The sequence below is a fragment of the Sander lucioperca genome, chromosome 5 (genome assembly GCF_008315115.2).
Source record: "Sander lucioperca isolate FBNREF2018 chromosome 5, SLUC_FBN_1.2, whole genome shotgun sequence".
Taxonomy (NCBI): Eukaryota; Metazoa; Chordata; class Actinopteri; order Perciformes; family Percidae; genus Sander; species Sander lucioperca.
The window spans coordinates 22,908,117-22,932,904 of NC_050177.1; the positions used below are offsets into that span (position 1 = coordinate 22,908,117).

The 24,788-nt window shown below is 42.3% G+C and overlaps 1 protein-coding gene across 6 annotated transcripts in view; it reads right to left on the reverse strand.

The window, feature by feature from the left end:
* Positions 1-787: 787 nt before the first annotated feature.
* robo1 (roundabout, axon guidance receptor, homolog 1 (Drosophila)) overlaps positions 788-24,788 on the reverse strand; it is a 233,160-nt gene continuing 209,159 nt past the window's right edge. For 5 of the 6 annotated variants that reach the window (XM_031297573.2, XM_031297572.2, XM_036001487.1 and 2 more), the window contains 15 exons: positions 24,336-24,457; positions 22,016-22,187; positions 19,814-20,014; positions 16,038-16,064; positions 14,935-14,977; positions 13,055-13,209; positions 10,687-11,073; positions 9,813-9,929; positions 8,529-8,673; positions 8,016-8,246; positions 6,566-7,068; positions 6,309-6,470; positions 3,171-3,446; positions 2,878-3,071; positions 788-1,968 (listed from right to left, as the gene is read on the reverse strand). In XM_031297573.2, the coding sequence (XP_031153433.1) occupies positions 1,954-1,968; positions 2,878-3,071; positions 3,171-3,446; positions 6,309-6,470; positions 6,566-7,068; positions 8,016-8,246; positions 8,529-8,673; positions 9,813-9,929; positions 10,687-11,073; positions 13,055-13,209; positions 14,935-14,977; positions 16,038-16,064; positions 19,814-20,014; positions 22,016-22,187; positions 24,336-24,457 (2,750 nt within the window). In that variant the 3' untranslated portion in view covers positions 788-1,953. The remainder of the gene's footprint in view (positions 1,969-2,877; positions 3,072-3,170; positions 3,447-6,308; positions 6,471-6,565; positions 7,069-8,015; positions 8,247-8,528; positions 8,674-9,812; positions 9,930-10,686; positions 11,074-13,054; positions 13,210-14,934; positions 14,978-16,037; positions 16,065-19,813; positions 20,015-22,015; positions 22,188-24,335; positions 24,458-24,788) is intronic. The other variant, XM_031297575.2, reaches the window with a different exon arrangement.

Here is a 24,788-nt window from a genome sequence, read left to right on the forward strand (position 1 = left end):
TATGTCAAGAAAAGTCATAGTGTAGTATGTCAAAAAAAGTGATAAAGTCATAGTATAGTTACTATACTATGACTTTATCACTTTCTTACTATGACTTTTTTTGACCTATAGTAGGTCAAAAAAAGTCATAGTATGTCAAAACAAGTGATAAAAAAGTCATAGTATATTATGTCCAAAAAAGTATTGTGATCCACGTTTGTATCTCGTAAATTACCCCACTAATAATGCCCGGAATGATACCAAACTTCTACAGTAGTACAAATAGTTTCTGTACTTATAAAACGAGGATATTCCTATCGGCTGCTACCGCGCGATAGCGCAGTAGTATCCATCAGGCAAGTGTTATTTAAATATACTTCTGGTGTAGTTACAAACTTTCTAATGCCTCGTTTTATAAGTACAGAAACTATTTGTACTACTGTAGAAGTTTGGTATCATTCCGGGCATTATTAGTGGGGTAATTTACGAGATACAAACGTGGATCCATTAGCGCCTGCACTAAGCTAACCAGCTGATAACGCTAACTCGACCAACTTTATAACAAGGGGAAAAAAAGCTTATGGGGGGTTGTTTGGCTCGAGGTCAAGGTGCAAAGCAGCCTAGGGTGAAATTACTCCGGACCATCACTTTAACATTCTTGAAAGCAGAATGAGTGATAGACTTATTGTGTTGAACTTATAAAAAATAGCCCACACTTTCAGAATGTTGACAAATTACCAAAGGTACACATGTAGTTTGAACTTTTTTTATTCATCTTTTTTTTTTTTTAGTTCTTTTACTTTTTTTGCTTTACGAAACAAATGTTTGCAGATGTCCTATGAATAAACAACAGCGCCCTTCCTCCTTAAAAAAAAAACAGGGATCTGTCACCCCTGCCTTATCAAGAAAAGAGACTCTTCTTGTCCAATTCCAACCTCTCCAGATTCCCAAAGTGACTCTTATTTCCTGTATTTGACATTCGTTTAAGTGCATTAGTAGACAACATAACCATTTCGATTAATGTGCAATAGCTGAGTTTATGGTCAATGCGAAAAGATATATACATTGCAGCTATGACTCACATTAACTAACTGTCTTTTATATCACTTGAGCTAGCGTCAGAACTGGAGAGGGAGACAATCAATGCAAGGAGTCTCCTTTCAAGCACAGCCTTCGTAAACAGCAACCTTTACCTACATCATCATCAGGATTAACTAGACTCTTTTGTCTTACCTGTTTCCTCCAGTAAGACAAAAAGGTTAATAGATAGAATGGTTTAAAATAAAGTTTAGTGATTGTGCTTTTAAAACCAAAGTAAAACAATTAACAAACATTGACGACAACACGAAACATAACAGTGCATTACAATAAAACAAAAGAAAAAAAATCCCAAAGTGGCACTTTCTTGGGGCAGCTAAATAATATAGCAATTTACAACATGGATGGAAATGATAAAATATATTTACTGGCATAATAAAATTAGAATTCGCAAAATAAAACAAGGAAGACAAATTTGAGGTACCACAGTGGGTAAAACAAGAGGACATCATGTATACACGTATATTTACAGACAGTCCACCCCCCTCTGCTTGCAGCTATTTTATTACAGTAACATCTGACTGTATGGGCTCAAAGTTTTTGTCGAGGCAAGCAGAGTCATGTCAATGTCTGGAGTAGGATTTCACTCCATATTGCATTGGAATTAAACATAAATATACTACTGCGTATTTTGTTTTGAATGCACCATTCTCTTAACTTCAGACACCCTTTCCTTTTTTTTTTTTTAAATGGACATAGAAAATGATAAGTAAAAAAAACCCATTGGTCTGTTTTCCAGATATAAAGAAACACTACTGATGTACAGTATAATGGCAGCCAACATGATGGTGAAATACTGAGATATTTAAAATTGTAAGAGAAACAATGATGCTCCACTCAAAATCAGGGCAGTTCCTCATTTTGCTCCTCTGTTCTTCAGCTTTCTACCATCTGAGTAAAAAAAACAAAAAACATTTTGGTTAACATGCATCTTTCACGAGCATCTGTGTATATGTCAGCCAGAAATGCCAAACTAGGTTTGAGGTCATTTAGAATCAATTACATTACATAGTTTGTCCACCAGAAAACCCTATTTTTACTATGTAAAATATGCTTAGTACTCTGGGCTCCAGACTGTGACCATTTTTTGAGACAGAGTAATTTTTAAAACTAATCGCACAATTGATGACAGTTTCAATTTTTTGATCAACCTCAGCAGTGCTGTAGTTTTCGGTCTCGTCACAAAATCGACGGGATTTAACACCAAAACTGAGGAATATCACTTAAATGCCTGTGCCTTCAGATTTATTTACGTCAGCTCCGACTAGCAGTACTCCTAGAGACAGCAGAGAGCGCTTCTTTGGAAAAACAAATGCATATAGGCTGCTAAATATATAACTATTTACCTTGTAAAAACAAGTGCTTTTGTGAAAAAATTAAATAAAAATCACACTCCTCCATACGTATAGTCCTCTTCGCAACTCAGTTCCTTTTTAAAAAAAACCTTGCAAATAAATAATGTCTGAATGATTTGTGCCTCCCTCATCATTCAATATTTCCCACACTGGATGTTAAATAGTAAGATTCCCCTTTCCATGGAAGTCTCATCACCTAGATATGATTGCCATTTCAGTGTAAACAAGGAGTGAGAAAGACCCTGTATGGGGCTGAGGCAATAAATGTTATATTTGACAACAAGTCTGGAGCCCTGGTACTGTATGTCTTACTCAGTCACAATTATTTAAAAAACAAATCTAAGGGATCCAACATTGTTTGTGTTTTAAAAATTGCTATTCTGATTGAATTTTTAAACTCCTTGGTGGAACTATATTCAGAACTGTTGAAGGACAGCGTCTGTACCTCTAGCTCTTCATCTCCTGGTTGGAAGGCCCCCGTGGTGTTGAGGCCCATGTCTGCATGGATCCTGCGGCCTCCATCTCCTCTCCGCCGGCCCCCTGAGCCCCTGGAAGACATGGAACTGGAGGAGCTTAGGTCCCGGGGGCTGTTGACTGTGGGGAACTGTGGTCGGCTGTAGGGCAGAATGTCCTCTGAACCTGGGGACAAAGAACAATTGCAGGAGGAATTGAGACTTGCATAATAAAAAACGGCATATGTCATTGAGGGATTCCCTCACTTTGTATTCGTTGTTGTACCTGCGTGTTGGCGTGCTTTGTTGGCGGCGCTACCCTCATGTTTATTCGCTTTCCCCCCATGGGCAGTCTTTTGTCTCTCCTGAGCGTCTTTGCGTTCAGTCGAGCTGGTTCTGGGGTCCGAGCCTTCTCTGGGCCGATAGCCCCCCGTTCCTCCTCTCTTGTCTCGACCCTCGCTTGCTTTGGGGGAAATCACTCCCCGGCCCTCCAGGACCGCCTTGGAGGGGTGTGTAGGCGACTTAAGCACAGCTGGAGGTGGGATGGGAGGAGGTGGGAGATCTGAAGGATAAACACAGGAAGTAAGAACCCATTAATCAGAGGCATCAAAAACTAAGACTGAGAAACAAAAATCTGTGTACTCTTGAAGCTATAGTGTGTATCATCTGTCACTCTGTTGTCTCACACCTGCAAGGTGATACACAAACACAGCTGCAGTGTGTACATAAACCAAGAGCTGTACAAATAGCCATGCTGAACGGAAACTCCTCCGTACAGACAGTAAACAGAATAGATGACATTAGAGAGTTATGAGATTTGAGCGAGAGGCAAGAGAGAAGGAGGAGGGGAGCATGACGGTCAGCAGCTGGCTCTGACCTGCTCGACTTCCCCTGTCGAATCAATGCTGCTTGTCCTTGAGCCATTGGGCCAGCCTGGCCTCTCACACATCACACAGCCATCTAAACAAAACACCGAGAGAAAAGCCTTGCCTGCCTGCAATCGATGGCTTTTCATCTTCTAATCAGCTTCCGACCTGAAGGATGGTTTTGTCAGCAGCCAGACCCATAATCCAAATAGGATTAGAAAGTTAATAAACGTAGCTAGTGCCAACTCTCACACCTGGCTTGCATCCCGAAGGCTACCTTACACGCTTTTAAGATTGTGGAACACTGGACTTTGTGGAGAATCAAAGCTTTTATTTCCATTTTTTACACAGGAAAGGCTAATGGGGCAGGTGATGTCTTTGCTGCGTCTTTTTGGCGGAATCAGGCAGCTTCAATACACTCTTCTGATTATCCTCCACCTCCATCCACTCCTTCTGAATACAAAAGGGGGGCAGTCAATATCATACAGCAGAGAGGCGTCCTCAGTTTTTTAATATCTCTCTTGCCTCCTGAGTCCTGCCTCAGTCTGAGTCCGATCAATGCCACAGTCTGTGAGTTATGGCTCACTACAAGGGAGGAGCAGAGCGCTTGTTAGATTTATGAGGAAAAATCTGTGAGGGCAGAGCTCAGGTCTGAAAAGTGTCTCTGGGCTTGCTAAGAGGGGTGTATTGGAGGGCCTGGTGGTTAATTAGGCAGACAAGGCTGAGACAGATCAAAAGAGACAGGAACGGGTTAAGTTCAGAGAGGTGGTAGACAAAGGCATTAGAGTCAAACACAGTATGAATCATGGCGGGAATATAACTCGGGTGTTTCCACATCCACTGTGCAAACGGGAGTGAAATGAGTAGACCAAAGAGAGGTAAGGGGTGGGGAAGGGAGGCTGCTTTCTTTACTGTCCTCCTTTTAATTTTCATTAAATCACTTTCCTTCACCGAACACCTCAGCACCAGTCTTCCAGACCACAGACAAGGAATGTATGTGGGGGGTGGAAGAAACAATCCATTCAGATCAGATGCAATCAGCAGGAGGACTGATGGACAGACAGAGCTGCAGAGCTGTCAGTCCGCCCCCTCGCTGCTCAAACAAAGACGGAGGAGAGAGTGGAGAGGGATGGAGAGATCACTCCAAAGGGAGGGGCAGCGGATGGGGAAGAAGCCAGGATATAAGCATGATGGCAGCAGGCGGCGGTTCGGGGGGGGGGGGGGGGTTTTCTGCAGTGATATAGCTGGTCTGGCTCCCAGTGAAGTGGATATTAAATCTCCCTGTCAAGTGCTTCCAACACTCAAGGACACCTGACACTCGCAGGAGAGCCAGCTCTGGGACAGCACATACTGTACACAGCAAAGGTAGTGTGTGCACACACTCTTCAACAGACACATATAAAAATAAAGATCTTTCCAAAAGCTCAAAGTGGAGCGGAATGAAAGCAGCCAGAAAAAGTGGCTTTTCACTGGTAGGCTGTATCTTGTAAAGAATGATGCTGTAAAAAGTGAATTGCTCTTTTACTTAACAAGTTTAAAGCTTTTCCTCCTGTGTACAGATGGTCTGGTATTTAGCCCCTGTTTGGTTTATGTTCGGCTTCTGCCTAGTGAAAGGTGACACTTCAGTATGAGCCACGGCACCTGGATCAATTTCATTAGTGGCTAGAGTGGAGAGACATCCCAGTGTCAGCATAGCCAAGCTGGGCAGCACTCCCCTGAGACAACCCTCCTCCCCTCCTCCCCACCATGGCCCTGGCCTCCAGCCCACCACTCGCCCAATCTGCTCAGCACCATCACAGATTAGGAGTGATGCCATGTCTGCATGTGCATAAACACATGAGAGAAGAGGATTAAAACTCTGGCTCACGGCACACCCATACTCAGTCATTTACCGACACTACATCACAGTAAACTGCACTTTACCCTTCCATATCTGTGGAGGGAATTAAGGCAGAGTCACTGATACAAACTGGTCATCTGTAAGCTACAGCTAAACTGCTACTCCTGCTACATGTCTGTCTCTCTATCAGTGATGTAATTTTTGAACTTACCAGACTGTTGTAGCTGTTCTATTATTGGCTTTTAACCACTTAGTCATTATATTCACATTATTAATAATTATTTATCTAAAATCTCATTGTGAAAATATTTTTGTTAAAGCACTAATTGTCAACCCTACAATATTGAGATCTAGGTATTTGGTCAATAATATTGTGGTATCAGATTTTCTCCATATTGTACCTTTACATACCTAATACCAATTTAGATTTGTTCTTTGCAATATTCCAGACCTATATTACAGGCAACATAAATTGAGATTATTTTCTATAAATTACACTCCAGGCCTGAAATGGAGGTTTACATAGTATTAAACAAGATAGGTCTGTAGCAACAATTCAGATCACTTAATATTAACGATTGAATAGGAATCTATAAGACGCAAAATGCAGTACATATCCAGCTTTCATTATTTTTAAAGGATTTCTTTTCATTTTGAAAAATTTTAATTATTGCATTTTTATAATATAATAAAATAACTGCAATTTATTCATGTGTACCTTCATTATAGGCTTCACGTCGCTGGTTCCCTGGGTGACCTGCGGGATGCTGTTTCTGTTTCTTGGGAGGCCTCCTATGTACAGCTGCCATACTCATGTTACTGTCTGTAGACACCGGGCTGCCAGGACGGTGTCCCGACGGGTTTATTTGGTATTTTCGTGCTGAGAAAAGAAACAGAGAAACAGTTTGCTTTACCATTCCTCAAATGTTTTGCAGTTCCATTTCTTGTGGATGTGGGCAACCATATGAAACCTACCTGAAGCTCCTCCCACTTCGTGGCCCAGTGTGTTGGGATATTTGGCCACCCTCAGGCCTGAGTACTCTGCAGCTGCGGCAACCGCTTGAGCAAAGTCAGCATCAGTGAAGAAGGATCCATCTGATGAGCTGACGGCACTGGACCTCCCTGAAGAGACATTATCCTCTTCAGAAGCCGAGCCCCATCCGTTGATCATGGAGCCGGTAACCGAGCTCTCCAGGTCGCCCATGCTGGACGCAGGCGTCTGTTCAAGCCCTCGTAGCAGCAACCTTCGCGGATGCATCTGGTGATGGTGGGGGTGTGTGTGGGGGTGGGTGTGGTGGTAGTGCATCTTGGCCACCTCTGCATCTGTGTCGTCACCCTCCTCCTCTTCCTCCAATATATCCTCTTCCTCCTCCTCCTCCATACCATCAGTGTCCAAGGCCAACGGGCTGGTGATGTACCCATATGAGTGTGAAGGAGAGAGGGGCCTTGGAGGGGGTGGGGGGCTCACAGCGTGGCGCCTGCAAGATGTGAGAAACGCACAGTATCAGAAACCCATCATATTTTGGATAAATCATGTATAAAGAGTAAAATACACAAGGCAACTATTATTAGGGGTGGGAACCACCAGAGGCCTCACGATAAGATATCATCACAATACTTATGTCACGATCGATAAAAAGATACATTTTGCCGTTTGTTCATCTCACTTCAATTTTATTGCTGCAAAATGGGATTGTCAAGCAGACAAACTGATGTTTGTGTATCGATGCAGTATTACTACAGAAAATATCGCGATATTATCCAGTATCGATTTTTTTCCCCCACCTCTAATTATCATGGGACCATACTGCTGATCCTGCATCAAATCACATGTACTTTACATTAATGCTGATGATTTTCTGAAGTACACATAAGCACATTAAAACATTTGAGAGTTTATGGCAATGTTGTCCAGAAATCAGACCAAGAAAATAAGCAATAAGAAAACAAATGCCAACAATAATGTGAATTTGATAGTTTCTTATTTTAAAATGGCTTCTGTTGGGCAGTTTAATCCTAAATGTATGATGTTTTCATATTTTTGTGCACTAACAAGAGGGAGTTCCTGCTCACAGCTGGATTCCCACACAATCATTTGGGAAAAATACAATTTTAAGACTGTGATATATTACTTATTTCAAACAACTTTCAAACCACTGCAAGTTAATTTTTATGCTGTACTGAAATGAGCTGTAACAAATGGCTCCCTTGAAGCTAAGAAATCAATCTAAAACTTAGAAAAGGATATGCTTTTGAAAAATGGTCAACAGTGCTGTCCAGTATAGGATTCGGAGGTAATGTTCTAAAACATTAAAAACAGTAGTGAATTTCAAAGACTTGGGAGATTGTGCTTCTCTATGAGGCTTTAAAGAATACAGATATTTCCTGAACATCTTCACACAGGCTGACCACTCTTCCTTTGTACCTGCGTTCATGGCTGTCAGGTGCATCCTGGAGCATTGGCTGCATCTCCTCCTGGGGTGAGGGGGTGAGGGTGGCTGTGGACTGGTGACTGTAAGATACAGCTGCAGGGGAAGAGGCTGCCCCTCGGATGGGGGGAGTGGGCCCCCTCTCCATCTCCTCTTCCTCCTCCAGCTCATCAGGCTGCAGGTACATGTGAGAGGGGGGCATGGGGCACTGCATGTCTGGTTCACAGCTGCCAACAGAGAGAAACAAGCCTTGTTACTGTCATATCACTCACAAAAAAAATGAATGTTTTTATATACCGAAGCCAGGAAAACAAACTAAATATTTATGGCACCCTTCTATCAAGGATTGACATGAGCCTAGCACTAATAGATAGAAAACCCTTGGGGCAAATGCTTGCAATGATGGTGAGAAACAGGAGAAAAGGCAAGAAGAATGAACTAGAATATAAATAGTGTGTGCATGCCTGTCAGATTATCTGTGTCTTTGTGTCTGTGCAGACATGTCCCACCTTTCTTCCAATGATAGAGAGTACTCCTCTGTGCTCCGACTTGGGGGTGGGTTTGCAGGGGGAGGGGGCAGAAGGTCAGCCCAATTCATTGTGCTCTGTTTGGGTAGTTTGGGGGTGCGCACTCCCTTCTTCTGACCCTGACTCCCTGCTCAAAAATGAAGAAAAAAAAGCAGTCTGTCAGATCCAAGACACCTACAGACACGCATACTTGTATTCGCGCCGTCTCTAAAAAAAACCAGTTATTAATGAAATTGCAAGGTAATGAGTAAGGAATTGACAGCAGATAACATGCATTAACAAGACTGGCTAACAAAGAAAAGATAATGTTACACGCGAGAGTGGATAGTTCAACCCTCCACTTTTATGCAAGTGTGAACACATACCTCTCAGCTATGAAATTATGGGAAATACTATAAAACACTCTTTTCTCCACAGCGGTATTAGCAAGTAAGAAGAGGAAAGGGAGGAAGAAAACGGCAGAAAAGGGTCCAATTAATACCAAACTATTAGAATTGTGAACCAATGAGCTGTGAGGTGCAGCGAGCACCAAAGGCTTCTCCTTAATGGCTTGAACTTCAAACGCAATATCAGAATGGATACATGGCATTAAGGTGGCAGTGTTGCATGCCGTCTGCAATGTGTTATCATTTGTCCTTGTCCACAGACAGACATTGAAGCCCTGATGAAATTAGGCTGCTCCATACAGGAATTAAAGTAAAGCCAATTAACGGAAGCAATGCAAACTAAGCAAGGACAAACAGTGAAATGAAATAGAAAGCATGAAAACAAAACAAAAAAACTGAATTAATAAAAAGAAAGAGGTCCTTTTATCGAATTTGCTTTAAAATCCCTTGGATGACATTGCACCCAGAAAGAAAATGCCTGGTACGGTGCTCATGCCTTTGTTTGGAGGCATTGTTGTCAGTTTCCTATCCTCGTTTTGTTCTGCAATTTTCCACTTTCTGAAGGCATCTCCCTTTTAATTTCTTTTCAAGATAGGCTGACATGGAAATTAATCAAATTACCATTTTAAAGCATGCATTATTAACATCTCAAAGTGATTTATTGCTTTTGAGGAATACTGGGATTTTAAATGGAGCTGGGGGGGGTGATTATATGTTTCACAATAACCCTAAACTGGGAAATTTGGCAGCTAAATTAAAAAGAGCAAAATATAAAACTCTGAACAAACTTTGAGAGAGAGAAAGAGTCTTGATTTTATAACCTCTGACTGCCATTCCTGCAACTTGTTTTGTTTTTTCCTTTATGGCCCAACCCTCTTACCGGAGGTACTGCTGCTGCCTCGGTCGGAGCTGTTGTAGGAGCCTCCAGTGTGGCTGTCATGGGTCTGGTTGTAGGGGATGGTGGCTGGCATAGGGCTGTCACCTCCTCTGTACCGGTCTAATGGTGGGGAGAATGTAATGTATGGTTAGGGCAGCCTCAGGCAGACATTTTGATTTCAGAAACTTTCAAGCAAAGCATCCACTTTGCAATGGACAAGGAAATGAAGGACAGTATTTTATAAGTAGTACAAAACCACTTCACAATGGATATGTGAAATGATGTATACCATGAAATGACATTACACTGAGCACAGTGTACAGTGTTACACACGACAAGAGGCATGCAGTTCATGCTTTAGCATTTTTTATCTGAGTATGTGAACACATGCAACATCTGCACAAAAAACTCTAAACTATCACAGCAGATGTGGTTCCCTTGTGCAGGTACAATAAGGTGATGATAGCTCCGATCAAAGCGGTTAAAGATCCAAGAGTTATCTTTGTCTTTCCTTTAGAAATCTGACACCAAAGATAAACCCTCACACCTGCCTTCATCACAAAAAAGACAACCCAGATACCGTACAATGACAGCAATTCAGGCATGGTCCACATTTAACGGCAGAGGTTGTACATGATTGCATGGAGGGTGATTCGGGGTTACACGAATGCCATACAGACGGGCAGAAAGAAAGAGTAATGACGCTTATGTTGACTGAAAAGGAGCGAGACAGAACCCAGGAAAATATGAGCATGAAACTCTTCTACAGGCTTCCACAGTGAGGCTGAAAGAGCCAGGAGAAGAGAGAACAGAGGGGGAAGATCATGGCTCTAGATGACCTCGATAACCATGGTTGCTGAGTATTCCACACACTCACCCTTGTTCAGCTTGTTTTGCTCCATGATGTTGTACTGCAGCTGGGAGCCCATCTCCTGTTTCTGCTGCTGGACTGAGGTGGGCTTCCAGCAGTGTTTTTCATTAATCTCCCCTCCGCCCAGGAGTCCTCCTCCACTCCCTCTGGTTCCTCTGTCAGAGTTAACGTTGTTGCCCATGATGGAGGACTGGATGAGCTGGGTGGTGGCGTACGGTGTCGGCTGGCCCCCTGGACCCACAAAGCGGCCATCTTTCAGGTTTGGGCTGTTGAAGGTCTTCATCTCATTGATCTTGTTGGACAAGTCTACATCTCCGTAGACCCCTGACTCTGGCACCATGAGGTTGGTTTGCTTGTTTTCCATCTGGTTGTTATAATTGGCGATGCAGTCGGCTGGAGAACATGAGGAGGGTATTTAGTCAATCTTGTCTACTGCTGATCAGCTTAGGAGCAGTATGCCAGTTTGGTAAAAGTGTTGAAACAATAGGGCATCATCTGATCTACTGCAGAACTCACATTTATTTGAGTTAAGCCAAAGACATCTACATAACAATTTCAAGCTTTTGAAAGATCAATGTGCCCACCAGAGGGACATTTCTATTTCTGTTTCAAGTCTCAGTTTTGTTTGCCAAATGATGATCTACTTAAGGTGAGTGACACAGGTGGTATTACACCTTTCTCGCTCAGCCTCCTCTCAGTCTCATCCATGACTCAATGTGGGTGTCATCTCTGTTCTTTTCCATCTGATGGTGGGAGCATCGTTGCTCATTGAGAGGGACTGAAAGACATGTCTGTATCAAAGACCTGGAATGAGGCGCGCAGTAAAAGCATAGCTCCACTGACAGATCCAATTTTCCCTGGCTCATAAAATATTCAAATCCTCCAGCAGATCTGAGAACCAGCCTTGCGGTAAATACCAAGGACGGCCATAGGTGCACGCTGCTCGTGCCTACATTTCTGCAGCACGGAACAGCTCGAGACTTCAAAGGTTGATGTGTGAAGGCGCCCCTATGGCTGAGATAAAGGGACATTAACTCCTATTTCTTTGTTCTGTCACCTAGTCAGTGATCCTCTTAATGTTCACAGAGTTTAGGTTTGGCACACACACAAAGCATGCGTCTGGCAAGCTCCTTAGTGTCATACAACGGGGTGTCATGCGAAGAGTGAGGGCTGCCTTTAGCCTGTTATTCCCTGTTAAACATCTCACACCATGTTTAGGTAGAGTTGAACACTTCAACCTCAGACGGGTGATTAGCACAAAGAAAAGACTGAACTTGATCGACTATAAAGTCCACAAAATGAATTATTAATCCCCATTGGAAAAAAAGTTTGAAGTAAGGAGAAACTATTGCATGGCTTGATGGATATTAGGCCAAACAGCTGGATAGGAATTATGGGCTACCCTTGAAGGCATAGTCCCAAAGTGCATAATTTAGAACATAAAGCATTTAATTACACTCCAAGTTTCCAAAGGATAGGGTTGGTTAAGACTTGGGTCACAGCTAAAAATGAATAACCAAGCTGACACTTTTGGCTGCAAGTTTTACCCTGTTCCAGGTCACTGTGTTGTGTGTGTGTGTGTGTGTGTGTGCGTGCGTGCGCACACAATGTATATTGTATAGTAGTAGTGTATAATATTTTGAGGCCTAATTTGCTCCCTTGTGTTGACAACTGTGCTAGTGCTGAATAAACTAAAAGGCCACCTGGTGGTGTTCCATAAGTCTCTTTCCCTTTTTCCTCTCCACCTACCCTACTTACTTTATCTCATTCTTGTCTTTACCTTCGCTCACACATTTCAGTGTATGTTTTAGCATATACTTATTCGTTATCACTCCCCCTTTCCATCTGGTATTCCAGGTGCACCTTTCTCCCTCTATCATTCTCTCTTCAACTGCTTCTGGCCAGCGTCTGCAGTCCAGCCTTGACCTCTTCGCCCGCTGCACATTTCTTAAATAACTGAGCACTTAGGGGAAATTACATTACCGGCTATAACAACAGTATGGAAATCAGCAGAGCAATTCGATTAGCAACAGAGTAGAGCCATAAGCCCCTCTCAGTGTGCTCCTTTTATTTCCTGCCTAAAACAGCTCTACTTTAACCTCAGATAAATCAAACACACAAGCACACTGCCTCTCTTAATCCTAATATTTCTTCAGGTTTTTCTTGTGGAGACCTACAGAAAGGAGAGATACACAGAACACCTCTCCAGGGAGCTAACCCAGATATCAGATTTTACTTCCTTTTGCACTGCAGAATCCCCCAGTGCCTACATTTCTTATCTCTACAGTTATTTTGTCAAGGACTGCATCATTGCATTTGAGGTGAGTGTTTATTTTGGTTGTTGCCTACGTACGAAACTGTCGGCACTACATACCTGGGCGGCTGTATGTTGCCAAGTTGCTGTCGCTGTTGCCATTGCCTGCAGTGCAGCAGTTGATGCTGCAGTCATTGTGGTTGGCGCAGGAGTTTGGCCATGTGTCTGCCAGCCAGGGCTGAGTGGCAGATTCCCCGATGTTTAGCAAACCAGGCCTGTAAAAAAAGAAAAAAAGAGGGACCAAATGGTTTACAATAATAAGAGACCACAATGGCATTTATGTGAATGAACTGAAACACCCACAGTAACATAATATTTGAAAGAGAAGATTATGCAGAGTTTATTTATTCAGCAGCTGAGAATAGGAAAAATCCAGCTTTAGTACTTTTTGCCTTTTGGCCACATACACATATATACACACACACACACACACACACACACACACACACACTTTCAGGGAGCACATTAGAAAAAAAAGCCCAGCTAAATAGATTGTGTGTGCTTGATTTGCCCACAGCCGATGACACTTTCCCTGAGCCCTGGTGAGCATTAGCGGACCGCCTGGATTAGACAGCCAGATCAAATTCACTCCCAATGCTATGAAATGTACCACAAATGCTCCCTGAGTATATTCCATAGTGTCACCCAACATCTTTATCATTTACATTTTTGTTTTTTTTGCTGTACAGGAGGAAATAAGTGAAACTCAAGCACCAGAAGAGAAGCCCATGTGGACCAGTCCTCAATTGGCCATCCATCTCTATTGTTTCCATGTTTTTCTCCTATTACTTTGCCTTTAATCCCACTGCACTACAAGATCACTTTTTCAACTGGATCCTACTGTACAACCTGACCTCAGACCAAAAACTAAGTGTTAAAAGAGCTAAGAATAAATTGCCTGTTGCTCATGCAATGAATCAATCTAGCAAGCAAAGAGAATGCAGGCTACTCTACCAGGGCCATTTACTGTTTCAGTATTCAAATCTCCACAGTGCGACTCCCAGTGTGAATACCCCAACACTGAATTAGCATGAAATTACGTTTCCTCATTCCCTCTCAAATGACTCATTTCTTGGATTCATTTTGGGTAATGAACACATTTGTCTTGTACAGCCAAATACAATCTCACAATAGCTCTTCAATCACCCCGGCAGTTGTATGTTGATATTGAATGGCCATTGTCTTTGTGCAGAGCCAACACAGCCATGCTGCATATGGGATTCAATCATAGAACTGGATAATATAATGAATATGGATTTACTGCTGATGGCTCCAAGCTAACTATTCATTCACACATGAACAACACACAAATGTACACTTACAGTCGGTACTCTCACTAAAGAGAGGGAAACAAATGAATAGAAATTTTTCCTCTTTTTTTGTCTGCGTACTCAATTTTCCCTATTTACCAGCTGTATGAAAACACGCCAAATGCCATAAAGTTGATTTCCAAATGAGTGGTAGCATGTTGGTTTTTGCCAAGCGTTATTTTGTATATTCTCACTGTTTGTGCACAATGCACCATTCCACAACATTAAGAGGTGTGCTGTTACTGCAATGTGTGTGCATGTATCTCCACGAATGTTTTAGGGTGATGCTATGGCACAGCCTTGTGGTTGGATGTGGCTCTTCAACATATAGGATGAGGATGGGCTCCTGGCAGACTACATGGGGCTTTGTTCCACTTATCATAAAATACTTAGTGCACGTCCTTACCCTTCCTTGGCTCTCTGCTGCTCAAAAAAGTCACAGCACTCCCCCTAGTGTTTGTTGAAAAAAAGTACACTTGCCCAACCCTACCTTCATCTATACAGGAGGTTCTACTGTATTTGTTATTAAACTCTAGTCATCATTCAGTTTCCCAAAATGTGTTTAATATTTGATATATTATCGTAGACACTCTTTCTAAAAACATATAAATATAAATAATAAACTCTTACCTTCCAGCGCTGCTTACACCTTCTCCTCCTCTCTGATATGCCACTGAAAAGAGAGAAAATAATGAGTTTCCAACATGCTTCCACCACTATTACTACTGTCATTCTCTTTGCTATTGTCATACAAGGTCAAATTATTAACTTGATTTTGAATTGTCAGTTTTGTGAGTGATGATTGGAATGCTACTTCTTACAAGTGTGTTACTGTATCAGTTCAAGTGAGCATGTAAATGAATGTGTGTAGCATCATTCTGTCTCTCACTCACTCACACACACACACACACACACACACACACACCAACAACAGGAGCAGGAGGATATGTAAGAGGCTTATGAAGAACAGAGCTCTTCGGTTGTCTGGTTTGGTGTGTTTGAAGCTCTGTGCACTGAAAGTTGGACTCTTTCAAGGAGCTCTAAGCTGCCGGTGTGTGAAGAAGAGATAAACTTCCAACTTTAATTACAATCTCTTCCCTGAGAGGAGAGGAGGTGAAAGAGGGGTAGGTCGGGCCTTAGCTGTGTTGATTCCCTGTCTCTTTTTCAAAACAGGACATGTGGTTTGGCCTTCGCATGCAGCCAGAGGAGCCCTTAGGTTAGCTCTCTCTCATGCAAACCAAAGCATCACAATCTAATTCTAGATTCAAATCAGCACAGATCACTGTAATGTCCTGGTTTTATACTGTATACCAGGGCAGGATTTTTCATCTTCAAGAGACCTTAAGGAGAGCCTTAGGGAAACCTAACCACACAAGCAAGGACTGTTTTTCACCTGAAAGATTTTGCCACAGATTACAGTATGAAACAAGCTTGCAACTGCTAAATAACTCTCCTTGATTGCAAGCACCTCAAGGGTGTGTCATTCTCCTGAATCCCATCTGAGGTTCCCCGCAGCTACTTGATCAAGTTGCCACTAGTTTTAAACAAACATTCGGTGGAACATTAATTTCTTGATAGATCGTTAAACTGTGCCTAATTTTATTGGAGTGTGCCTCGCAGACTTTTCAACTGTTATTTGGCTCTCATCTAGTAAGTGGAGTAAAAAAGGCTGTTGCTTATTCAGTGAATGAATAAAAACAGGCATCACTCTCTGTAAAAACAAAAGTGCTTACCTGTTGGTGTGAAAGTAAAAGATGGCACTGTTGATAAAGAAAAAAAGGACAGAAATTACTGAATTATTGTGCTTCAGCACAGTCTGGAATTAGTTCATGGGACACAATTTATAGGCTTCACCACAAATCCACAAAAAGTATTTTAGCCTGTATTCACACGCTACTTGCTGGGCTCTAGTCTTTGATCCCTGCAGACATCCATGCACCCCAACTGGGGGAAAGTGAGTGTTGAGTCAGCTGCTGGTTCAAATCCTGGCTCAGACTGTCAGAGGCCTGCTGGGCAGGGGTCAGACACTGGGGAGATATCTGTTGCTATCTCTAACACACATCATCACCCATACAGCTCAATTACTCACACTTTGGCATGGAAGGGGCCCTTTTAACAAACATTAACGTATTGTGGGCAGATTTAAGCTAGGTTTAAATCTGTGTTCCGGGTGTGAGGTGCGCGCGCCATTAAATGACGTCACCACGGCTGTTGTTTCCAGCGCAAAGGCTCCGCAAGCTGTTGCGACGCAACGCTGGGAAGAGCAGGTTCGTCTGTACAAACATCTGTATGATTCTTCAGGTACAGACCACAGGGAGTCAAACAGCCTTAAATATGTGGTCAGAGAGAGACACCACACTGGGAGAAGAAGAAACATTTTGTTGGAGAGCGTGGTTAAACATGAGAGATGGTTTTGTCAAAGGTAAAAAAACGGCTTCATGAAAAGAGGCAGACAGTAGTTTAGATTTAGAGATAAACAACAGTCACGTTAATGATTAGAGGAGATAAATGTAATGTTTCGCGGCACGTCAGTGTTTAACATGGAAATTTTACTACTGTTGCCAGGCAGCCTGCTCTCCTTTACTTCCGCTCTCTTCTTCTCTACTACTTTTTGCTTATTTACAGATTATTTTGTCTGTACGCCCTCTGGTGTTTTGGAGAATACTACAACAAACAATGCGTTGAGCATAAACGTCTTCGTGCATGCTCGTAGCACGCGCCATCTACGGCGGCCCTCGCACGGTGTCGTGCTCGAGTATACCCGACACTTTAGTTTCAGTAATGGCTGGAGTTGTCTTTGGGTATCTTCTTCAACATATACTTTGTTGTTGGCCTCTTTGAAGAAGTGAATAATGCTACAGTATGCATTGCAGTTGATGCAACAATGCACCATGCTGGCAGTCATGCAGTGCACTGCCAAAAAATATGTGCATTGTAGAAATGTTTCTGTCTGCCGTCAACCTACAGTATGCGACATCTGAAAAGAAAGACACTGCTGTTGTCATATTTTCATTTTCTCAAACAATTCATTCATACAGTACCTGTGCCAACAAATGTCCTTTAAATGCCACAATCATCCTATCATGTTTGAATCTCTCCTCTTGATGCTCAAACAGGGCTTAAGATACAAGCAGCTGGATGGCTTTTATCTGTTTTGATGAATGCCTTTGAAGAGGGGACAGACTAGCACTTGGTAGGCAAAACAGTCTAGTGAGAAATGCAAACATGATTGAAATACATAAATCGGGTTCTATTCTGTCACAAGAATGTCACAAATGTTCAATCCTGGGCTAGATGAAGCTGGAACTGAGCTATGACTCTCTCTTGCATAATACTTTGGTTGCTGCAATCTCAGGCTTTTTTTTTTTTAGTTGATTTGTTTGGATAATTTCAGTTACAAGATTCTTTTGGAGCATTTCTGCAATATTGAAATAATTTGTATTACACAATGTCACCACATGAGCACCATAAGGTTTGCATGATTGCATTCATTGGCAGGGGACCTAAGAAAAAAGCTATTTGACATTGTTTATGTAATCTATTAGAGACAACACTAGCGTACACTGTAGCACATACATGCACAAGTCCCAATTCGGCCTATTTCACCCTGAGTGCAGATTGTTGCTTCATGTGGTTGCAATTATACTCTTTTGAAAACATTCTTAGAAACCAGTTCCAACAAAGACCGTGGCTTCTTGTGGTCTGGGTGCACGAGGAGAAGCAGAAGAAGGGGGGCATGTCTGCCTACTGTGCCCTTAAAGAGCTTTGTGAGTTGATGTGAGTAAACATCAACATATAGAACAGAAAGTCAGAGGGTAACCTCAGCCTACACACACACACACACACTTCTCTGCCGCCTGGCCACAGATCATTATTGCACTCATGAAGTCTTTAAAGTTACTCTTCTGTATCAACGTATTCACTCTGAGTAACCTCTGTTTGTGACTTCCTTTGGCTAAAAGAATAATAGTTTTGTGCTATTTGCTTGGATGAAGAAATCTCAGACTGAACACCATTTCTTCGTCCAACAACATACAGACTTAAATACAATCAAATAGAGATATCATTTGAAATGTCATATTGGTCTTTGAGAGGATGTTCAAAATCCTATGCACCATAATGGGAAAGGCAACAGTCTGAACATTATCGGCCACACAGGTATGTGTATAAGCTGTGAAAGACCACAGAGCTTAAGGAAAAGCTTAGGCAAGGTGTCTCTCACTTTCACATGACTCACAACTCCCACTATTAGCACGGCTGCAGTGGATTCAGAACACGGATAGCCTGTGTTTTTTTGTATGACAGCCAGAGATAAGCAACAGCTCAGTAAGTCTATTGTCTGTGTGTGTCAAGGTTGAAGGCTGGATCTCCTCTAACCCTGGCAGTCAGCAGTAAACCTGAGCCCAGGAGTGGGGATGGCGTAGGTAGCGCTCACAGGCAGCAGCTGCACAGCCCAAGGCCACACATTAAGCCTGACCACACATAAATGGAGAGTCAGAAAGAAGGGCTAATAGATCTCTTTATACGCTAACTAATGTGAGCAGAGGTTGGGCATGCTATGAGCCTTGTCACTGTGACTCAAGTCAGGTAAAAACTGCTGTGGCTACTCTAAGAGGGGTTAAAAATGCAGCCCAAACACACATAGGTGGGGATTCATAGATAGAGTTTTCCAAACATACGGTAAGTAGACACTATTAACAGGGTTGCTGCTCAGTGCTCAATTCCTCCTAATCTAAAGGCCTCTCTCTAAAAAGGACATCAAGACTACTATTAGCATGTGAAAATGTCAGCTGCATTTGGGATAAAGAAAATGGAAGTTTGAAACGGAAATGAACACACTAATAAATATTGCATTGCATTTTCTTACCAACATTTGTAAGTGAGAAAACCTCTAACTTCAAACCAGCACTGCAAATTAGACATTCAAGTGGATATTCCTGGTAGTGTTAAATAGGGCTGCAACTAACGATTATTTTCATTGTTGATTATTTTCTCGATTAATCAATTAGTTAGTCTATAAAATGAAAAGTGTATATAAAGTGTGTTTTTCTAACGCCCAAGATGACGTCCTCACGTCTTGTTTTGTCCACAACTCAAAGATATTGAGTTTACTGTCACAGAGGAGAGAAGGAACTACAAACTTGTCTTTATTACGTTCCTTTATGAAACACTTAAAATGTATTTTGTATGTCTACATTTGTGAATGTCCTTTGTTTGTGGTTTTTATATAAGCCGTTACAGGTTTCTACCACACACTCACATGTATTTTTGTATTTCTTCAATGTAATTTGTCTTTTATGTTGTGTGAAACAAATAAACTAAACTAAATATTATATTCACATTTAAGGAGATGGAATCAGAAAATGTGTCCCCCCCTTTCCTATAAAAATGACTCAAATCGATTATCAAAACAGTTGGCGATTAATTTAACAGTTAACAAGTAATCCATTAATCGATGAATCTTTGCAGCTCTAGTGTTACATGTTTGCTGTTGCACTCATGTACTGACCCTTGCGTATGCCTGCGTAGCTGCTGGAGAGGCCATTCCTCTTCTTTCGGTGTCGGTACAGCCAGATGCTGAAGACCATGAGGATGATCCAGCACGCAGCTCCTATGCCTGCTATAAAGGCCGGCTGCTTGACCACATCGGAGATCTGTTGGGACAGGGGGTTCTCCTGGATCTCGTCCCCTGTCATTCGCCCAGACGCATCTGAGGAGGGGGAATGGAGGAAAGATTGGAGGAAATGTGAGAGCAGGATTAGAAAGAATACAAAAAAGGTCGGAAATTGGATAGCACTCATAAAAATAAGGGAGTTAGGAACATGAAAACAGGAGAAAAGAGGGAAAGAAATGTTTAAAACTCAAATCAAGTGGGAAAGCCTGAAATATGGAAAATGTATTTTAAATAAATGGAGACAGTACATAAACATGAACATGCTTCCTCCTGATGCAAACAAAGATTCTTCATCTCAGCAGGTGTGTACACTATGAGGCTACATTGTGGAAATGATGTTGGTTCTCTCTATTTTTCAAAAGGCTTTCATCGCAAATCCCAGTCAACAATGGCAGGTGAGCAGACGAAAGCAGCCACACAAGCCCAATGGAGCCGGGTAGGAAAGCACAGAAAGGCTTCCTTTACACCGAGCAATGGTGGTTTCATAATTATAGAAATAAATCCAATGAGATCATCGTCAAATGCAGACACCACAGTAATTAGCAAAATCAGGTGCATCTGTGAAAAGATGAGGTGTGAATGCCTTGAAGCCGTTTCTACTGTGAAGTGCACTGGAAAGGCACCGTCTGCACGGCTGCTCACAACAACCTGCTCCCGGTCTGTTTTTCTCATCTGTCTATTCTCTCTGTGCTTTTCCCTCATGCGTGATACATGAAAGACTTCTCTGGGTTGCCCCAACCCCCGCCATTCTGAAATTTCTTTATGATTGTGTTACTTTGTCTTCATCTCTTTTGCTCAAGTCTTTCATGTTGCAGCCACTCTACTCGACCAACTCTCTAAGCCAGAGGCAAAAACACTTCCCCGATGAAACCAGCTCCCTGCCTTAACCCCTCCGTATCTCTGTCTCAGTCACTCGGTCCGTGTCTCTTCTCACTTCTCTGTCTCCTCAATTTGTGGCTCTGTCTGGCAGAGTGAACCGAGCATGCCAATGTGACTAAGCAGCCCACAAGGGACTGTCCAGGTATCTAGGCTGGGATGACGCATACAAGCTCAGAGTGTGACAAATGCATTTGGGTGAAGCGCTAGTCCCCGAGGCACATTGTTCCACTCCAGTGCTGGAACATGACAACAATCACCACAGGAACTCTTAAAGGGAGAGAAATTATATCAGCCACAGCCAATGCTTCTTCATGCCCATCCCAGCCCACTCAATCACAAATTTAAAACCAGATGTCTCTGTCTCTCTTTCTGTCGCTCTCTCTGCCTCATCCTGCTATTCATGTGTTTTCCATCCTTCTCCTGAGTGGGCCAGCTCAGAGCTTTGGGGGAATAAAAACTGACAAAACATCTCAAAATATCTGTTCGTCTAGACTAAAAGGACAAAAAACAAGAAATAAATTATAACTAGCCCCACTGCAGTCTGCGCTGTGTTTCTTAGCATTAATAACATGTCATGCCTGAGCTCAGAGTGCAGGATTCATTATTGCCTTTTAGTTTGAACCCAAGCAGAGGCAGAAAAACATTGCATCCCTGACTGGAGAGCAGAGCAGGGTGGGGCAGCCAGCTCAACAGCTGCCACACAAGAATTGAATGTGCCGGCGTTGATCACACTGCCAGCTACTGTAGCTAAAAGCCATTGCAGTGCTGAAAAACTGTGAAAATGATTTGTCATTCAAACTCAGCATACTCTTCAGTGGCAAGTTTGATGATGTTTGTCTAATAGTAATCACTTCAATTACAGTTTTTAAGCATTGCTGTTGATGAAGAAAGGAAAAACAAGCAAAGGCTTGAACATGTCCGTTACTGCAAAGAAAGGAATTGCATAATTGTCTAAAAAGTCGTATTACTGAAAAGCTCTTGATTTGAAATGACTGGATTAATGCCACAACTATTTGTCAGATGACTGACTTTCATTCTTTGTGAAAGGATAGCCAGAGGACAAACACATTGAAACACAGCAAATGTATCCACTGGAGGAAAAACAAAATAATGATATGATCTCCTGTGAGAGAGAACTTAAAGGTTGTTTCAACCCACCAAGCTGGAAGAAGGTGATATCGCTCTTGACCCCGGGACCCGCCCCGGTGCTGGCTGCTACCTCCACGCTGTAGCGGATCCCTGGGGCCAGACTGGGAATCAGCACGGATAAGGTTGAGCCGTCAACTGTACGGTTGATGTGGTACCTGCTCTCATTCCCCAAGCACCAAATCTGCCATAACAGAGACAAAGAGAAAGTGGAGATTGAGGCAATGTTATGAGGGTTTCGTGACAACATTCAGTTTGGAAGCTGCCACCAACCTGTGTCCTTATAATTGGTTAGTGCTGCTATCGTAGCATTTCAGCGCACCGCGCGGATTGTATTACATCTCTGAAGCAGGAAAACATTTTACGAAATGGCTTGATGTTTTACAGGCTGTGCTCAACACAGGGCCAGTATTAGCTGAGGTAGCCATAACACGTCTCAGTGTAGCCTTAAGCCCATGGAAAACAAATGGGGATCAGTAATCACCCCCATAACCCAATTTCAGCAGAAGCTAGGTGCTGTCACTCCCAGGAAGGAGAGCGGACTCAAACCAGGGCCACAAAGAGAAGTATACATTCCCCTCAGCATGAGGCCTGGAGACCCCCACATCCTGAACCCCTGACATTCTGCTTTCTTTACCCCCCCCTCCCCCCCCACCACCACCACCACCACCACCTCCCACCAGTTAACCAGGTTAACATACACCCTTCCTAGGGTCTGTACTAAACGTGTGCATGTGCATGTGTTTGTACTTGTGTGATGGAACTACAAAGCCCTGACATTTTCTGTGTATCTTTAAAATTGCACTGAGTGGAAGAGCCGCTAGGGACCGGGCTCAGTAATGAGCAGGGAATGGTCTCGAGCTGGACTTAAAAACCATGAAATTACTCTAAAGCCTATCACCAGAAAACCTTTACCTGGAAAATTAACAGTGGCTTAACTTTTTCACTGCTCTGCCTCATCTCCCCTCCACCACTAACCTATATTACCTGTGATGCAAAAAAGGCTTTCCAATTAAAATACAGGACTTCCACGGCATAACCTATGAGTGGACAGCTATGTGCAAAGTGAGGTCATCACAAAAAGGAGCATACAATATCAAGTAAGGAAGAGGAAAAGGATTTACATGTTCCAAATAAATTTCAAAGAAAAAAAAAAAAGAAGGATGCATTAGCAGACCAAAGAAATGAATAGAGGTCTGTCTCTTCATTGTTATGTCCTTGGTCATTACTACAGCTTGTTGTCCTCCTCTCTAATACATACACCGTTATCTACCTTTACATGGATGTCTCTACTAAATCATTTAATGCCTGCAGTATAGTTACTTTTTATGTAGTCTGTAGAATACTTCTAATTATTAGTAACAGTACAAATAAATAGTTAAAATACACTATTTGTATGATAAATGTCATGGAAGGCTAAAGATTTGATCTCAACTAAACACACAATGATATGTAATCACCAGTTAAGGCCTCACTACTATTAGCAGAAAAAATAAACCTATCAATAATTTAGGGCTGCAACTAATGATTATTGTCATTGTCAATTAATTTGTTGATTATTATTTCCATTACTTGATTAGTTGCTTGGTCTACAAAACGTCAGCGAATGGTGAAACATTTTGATTTGTGTTTCCCAAAGATGACTTCCTTAACCCTTGTGTTGTCTTCCCGTCAACCTTTCTTGACGCCTTTTTTTCACAGTTTGTTTTTGCTTTTTCCAACGTTTTAAATTGTTACATTTTTCTTCTACACATTTTCAGCGTTTATTTCTACGTCCCATATTTTCTGATATAAAACATATTGAAATTGAAAATGGGTCAATGTGACCCGAAGTCAACACAAGGGTTAAATATATGTTTTGTCCACAACTCAAAGAAATAGAGAAGAACATTTAAAAAGCTGGAATCAGAGATTTTTTCTTTAAAATTACTCAAAACTGATTAATCAATTATCAGTTAGCAATTCATTTAATAGTTGGCAACTCTATCTTTTAATCTCTGCAGCTTAATCACTACCATTCACCTTTGGAGGACCACAAGATGTATGAGTCCACCGTCTCCACCAGATGGCTCTGTTTCACAACAGTTTCCACCAGCTTCTCTGCTTCGGATTCCTTTCCTCTCTCTTCTCGGTCATCACAAGAGCACCGAGGAGTATACAAAGGTGTGCCTCAACCAGGAATTCATTACCTTTCCATGTCTGTGCATTGTCTCTTTCTCTGTTATCTGCTCTGTCTGCATCCCTGTTTGTGTCTCCTTTGTGTGTCTCTACAATACGAGTCCCACTTGCTCAGACCTGAGGTAGCTGCTGGCTGTTTGTTTTTTTTTGTTACCTTGTACTCCTGGACCACCCCATTCTGCTCCTCTTCTGGAGGGGGTTGCCAGGAGACCATGATGGCGGTCCCATTGTCCCCACTCTCCGCCACTGTAACCTCACGAGGAGGGGCACTGGGAGCTGAGGGGGGTAGACAAAAGATTAAAAAAACACACCTTCATACATGAGACAGTTTTTTTTGTTCCTAACTGCATGCAGTCGCTCCCTGTCTCCCCTCAACCCAGTTAGCTGTCAGAATCTCTGTGCGAGACTGAAGCTGAGGTGAGAACAAAGCACTAATAATCAAAATGAAAATGCTTTTATTTGAAAACTGAGTTTGTTTAATACAAGTGCTTTTGTGGGTAAATAAAAGCAAATACGTGTTTACTCAAAACAGGGAGTGGTGATAGCGTATGTATGGTGGTGTGTGAACGCCAACCTGCGGTCTAACGGTAATTAAACTGAAATAATT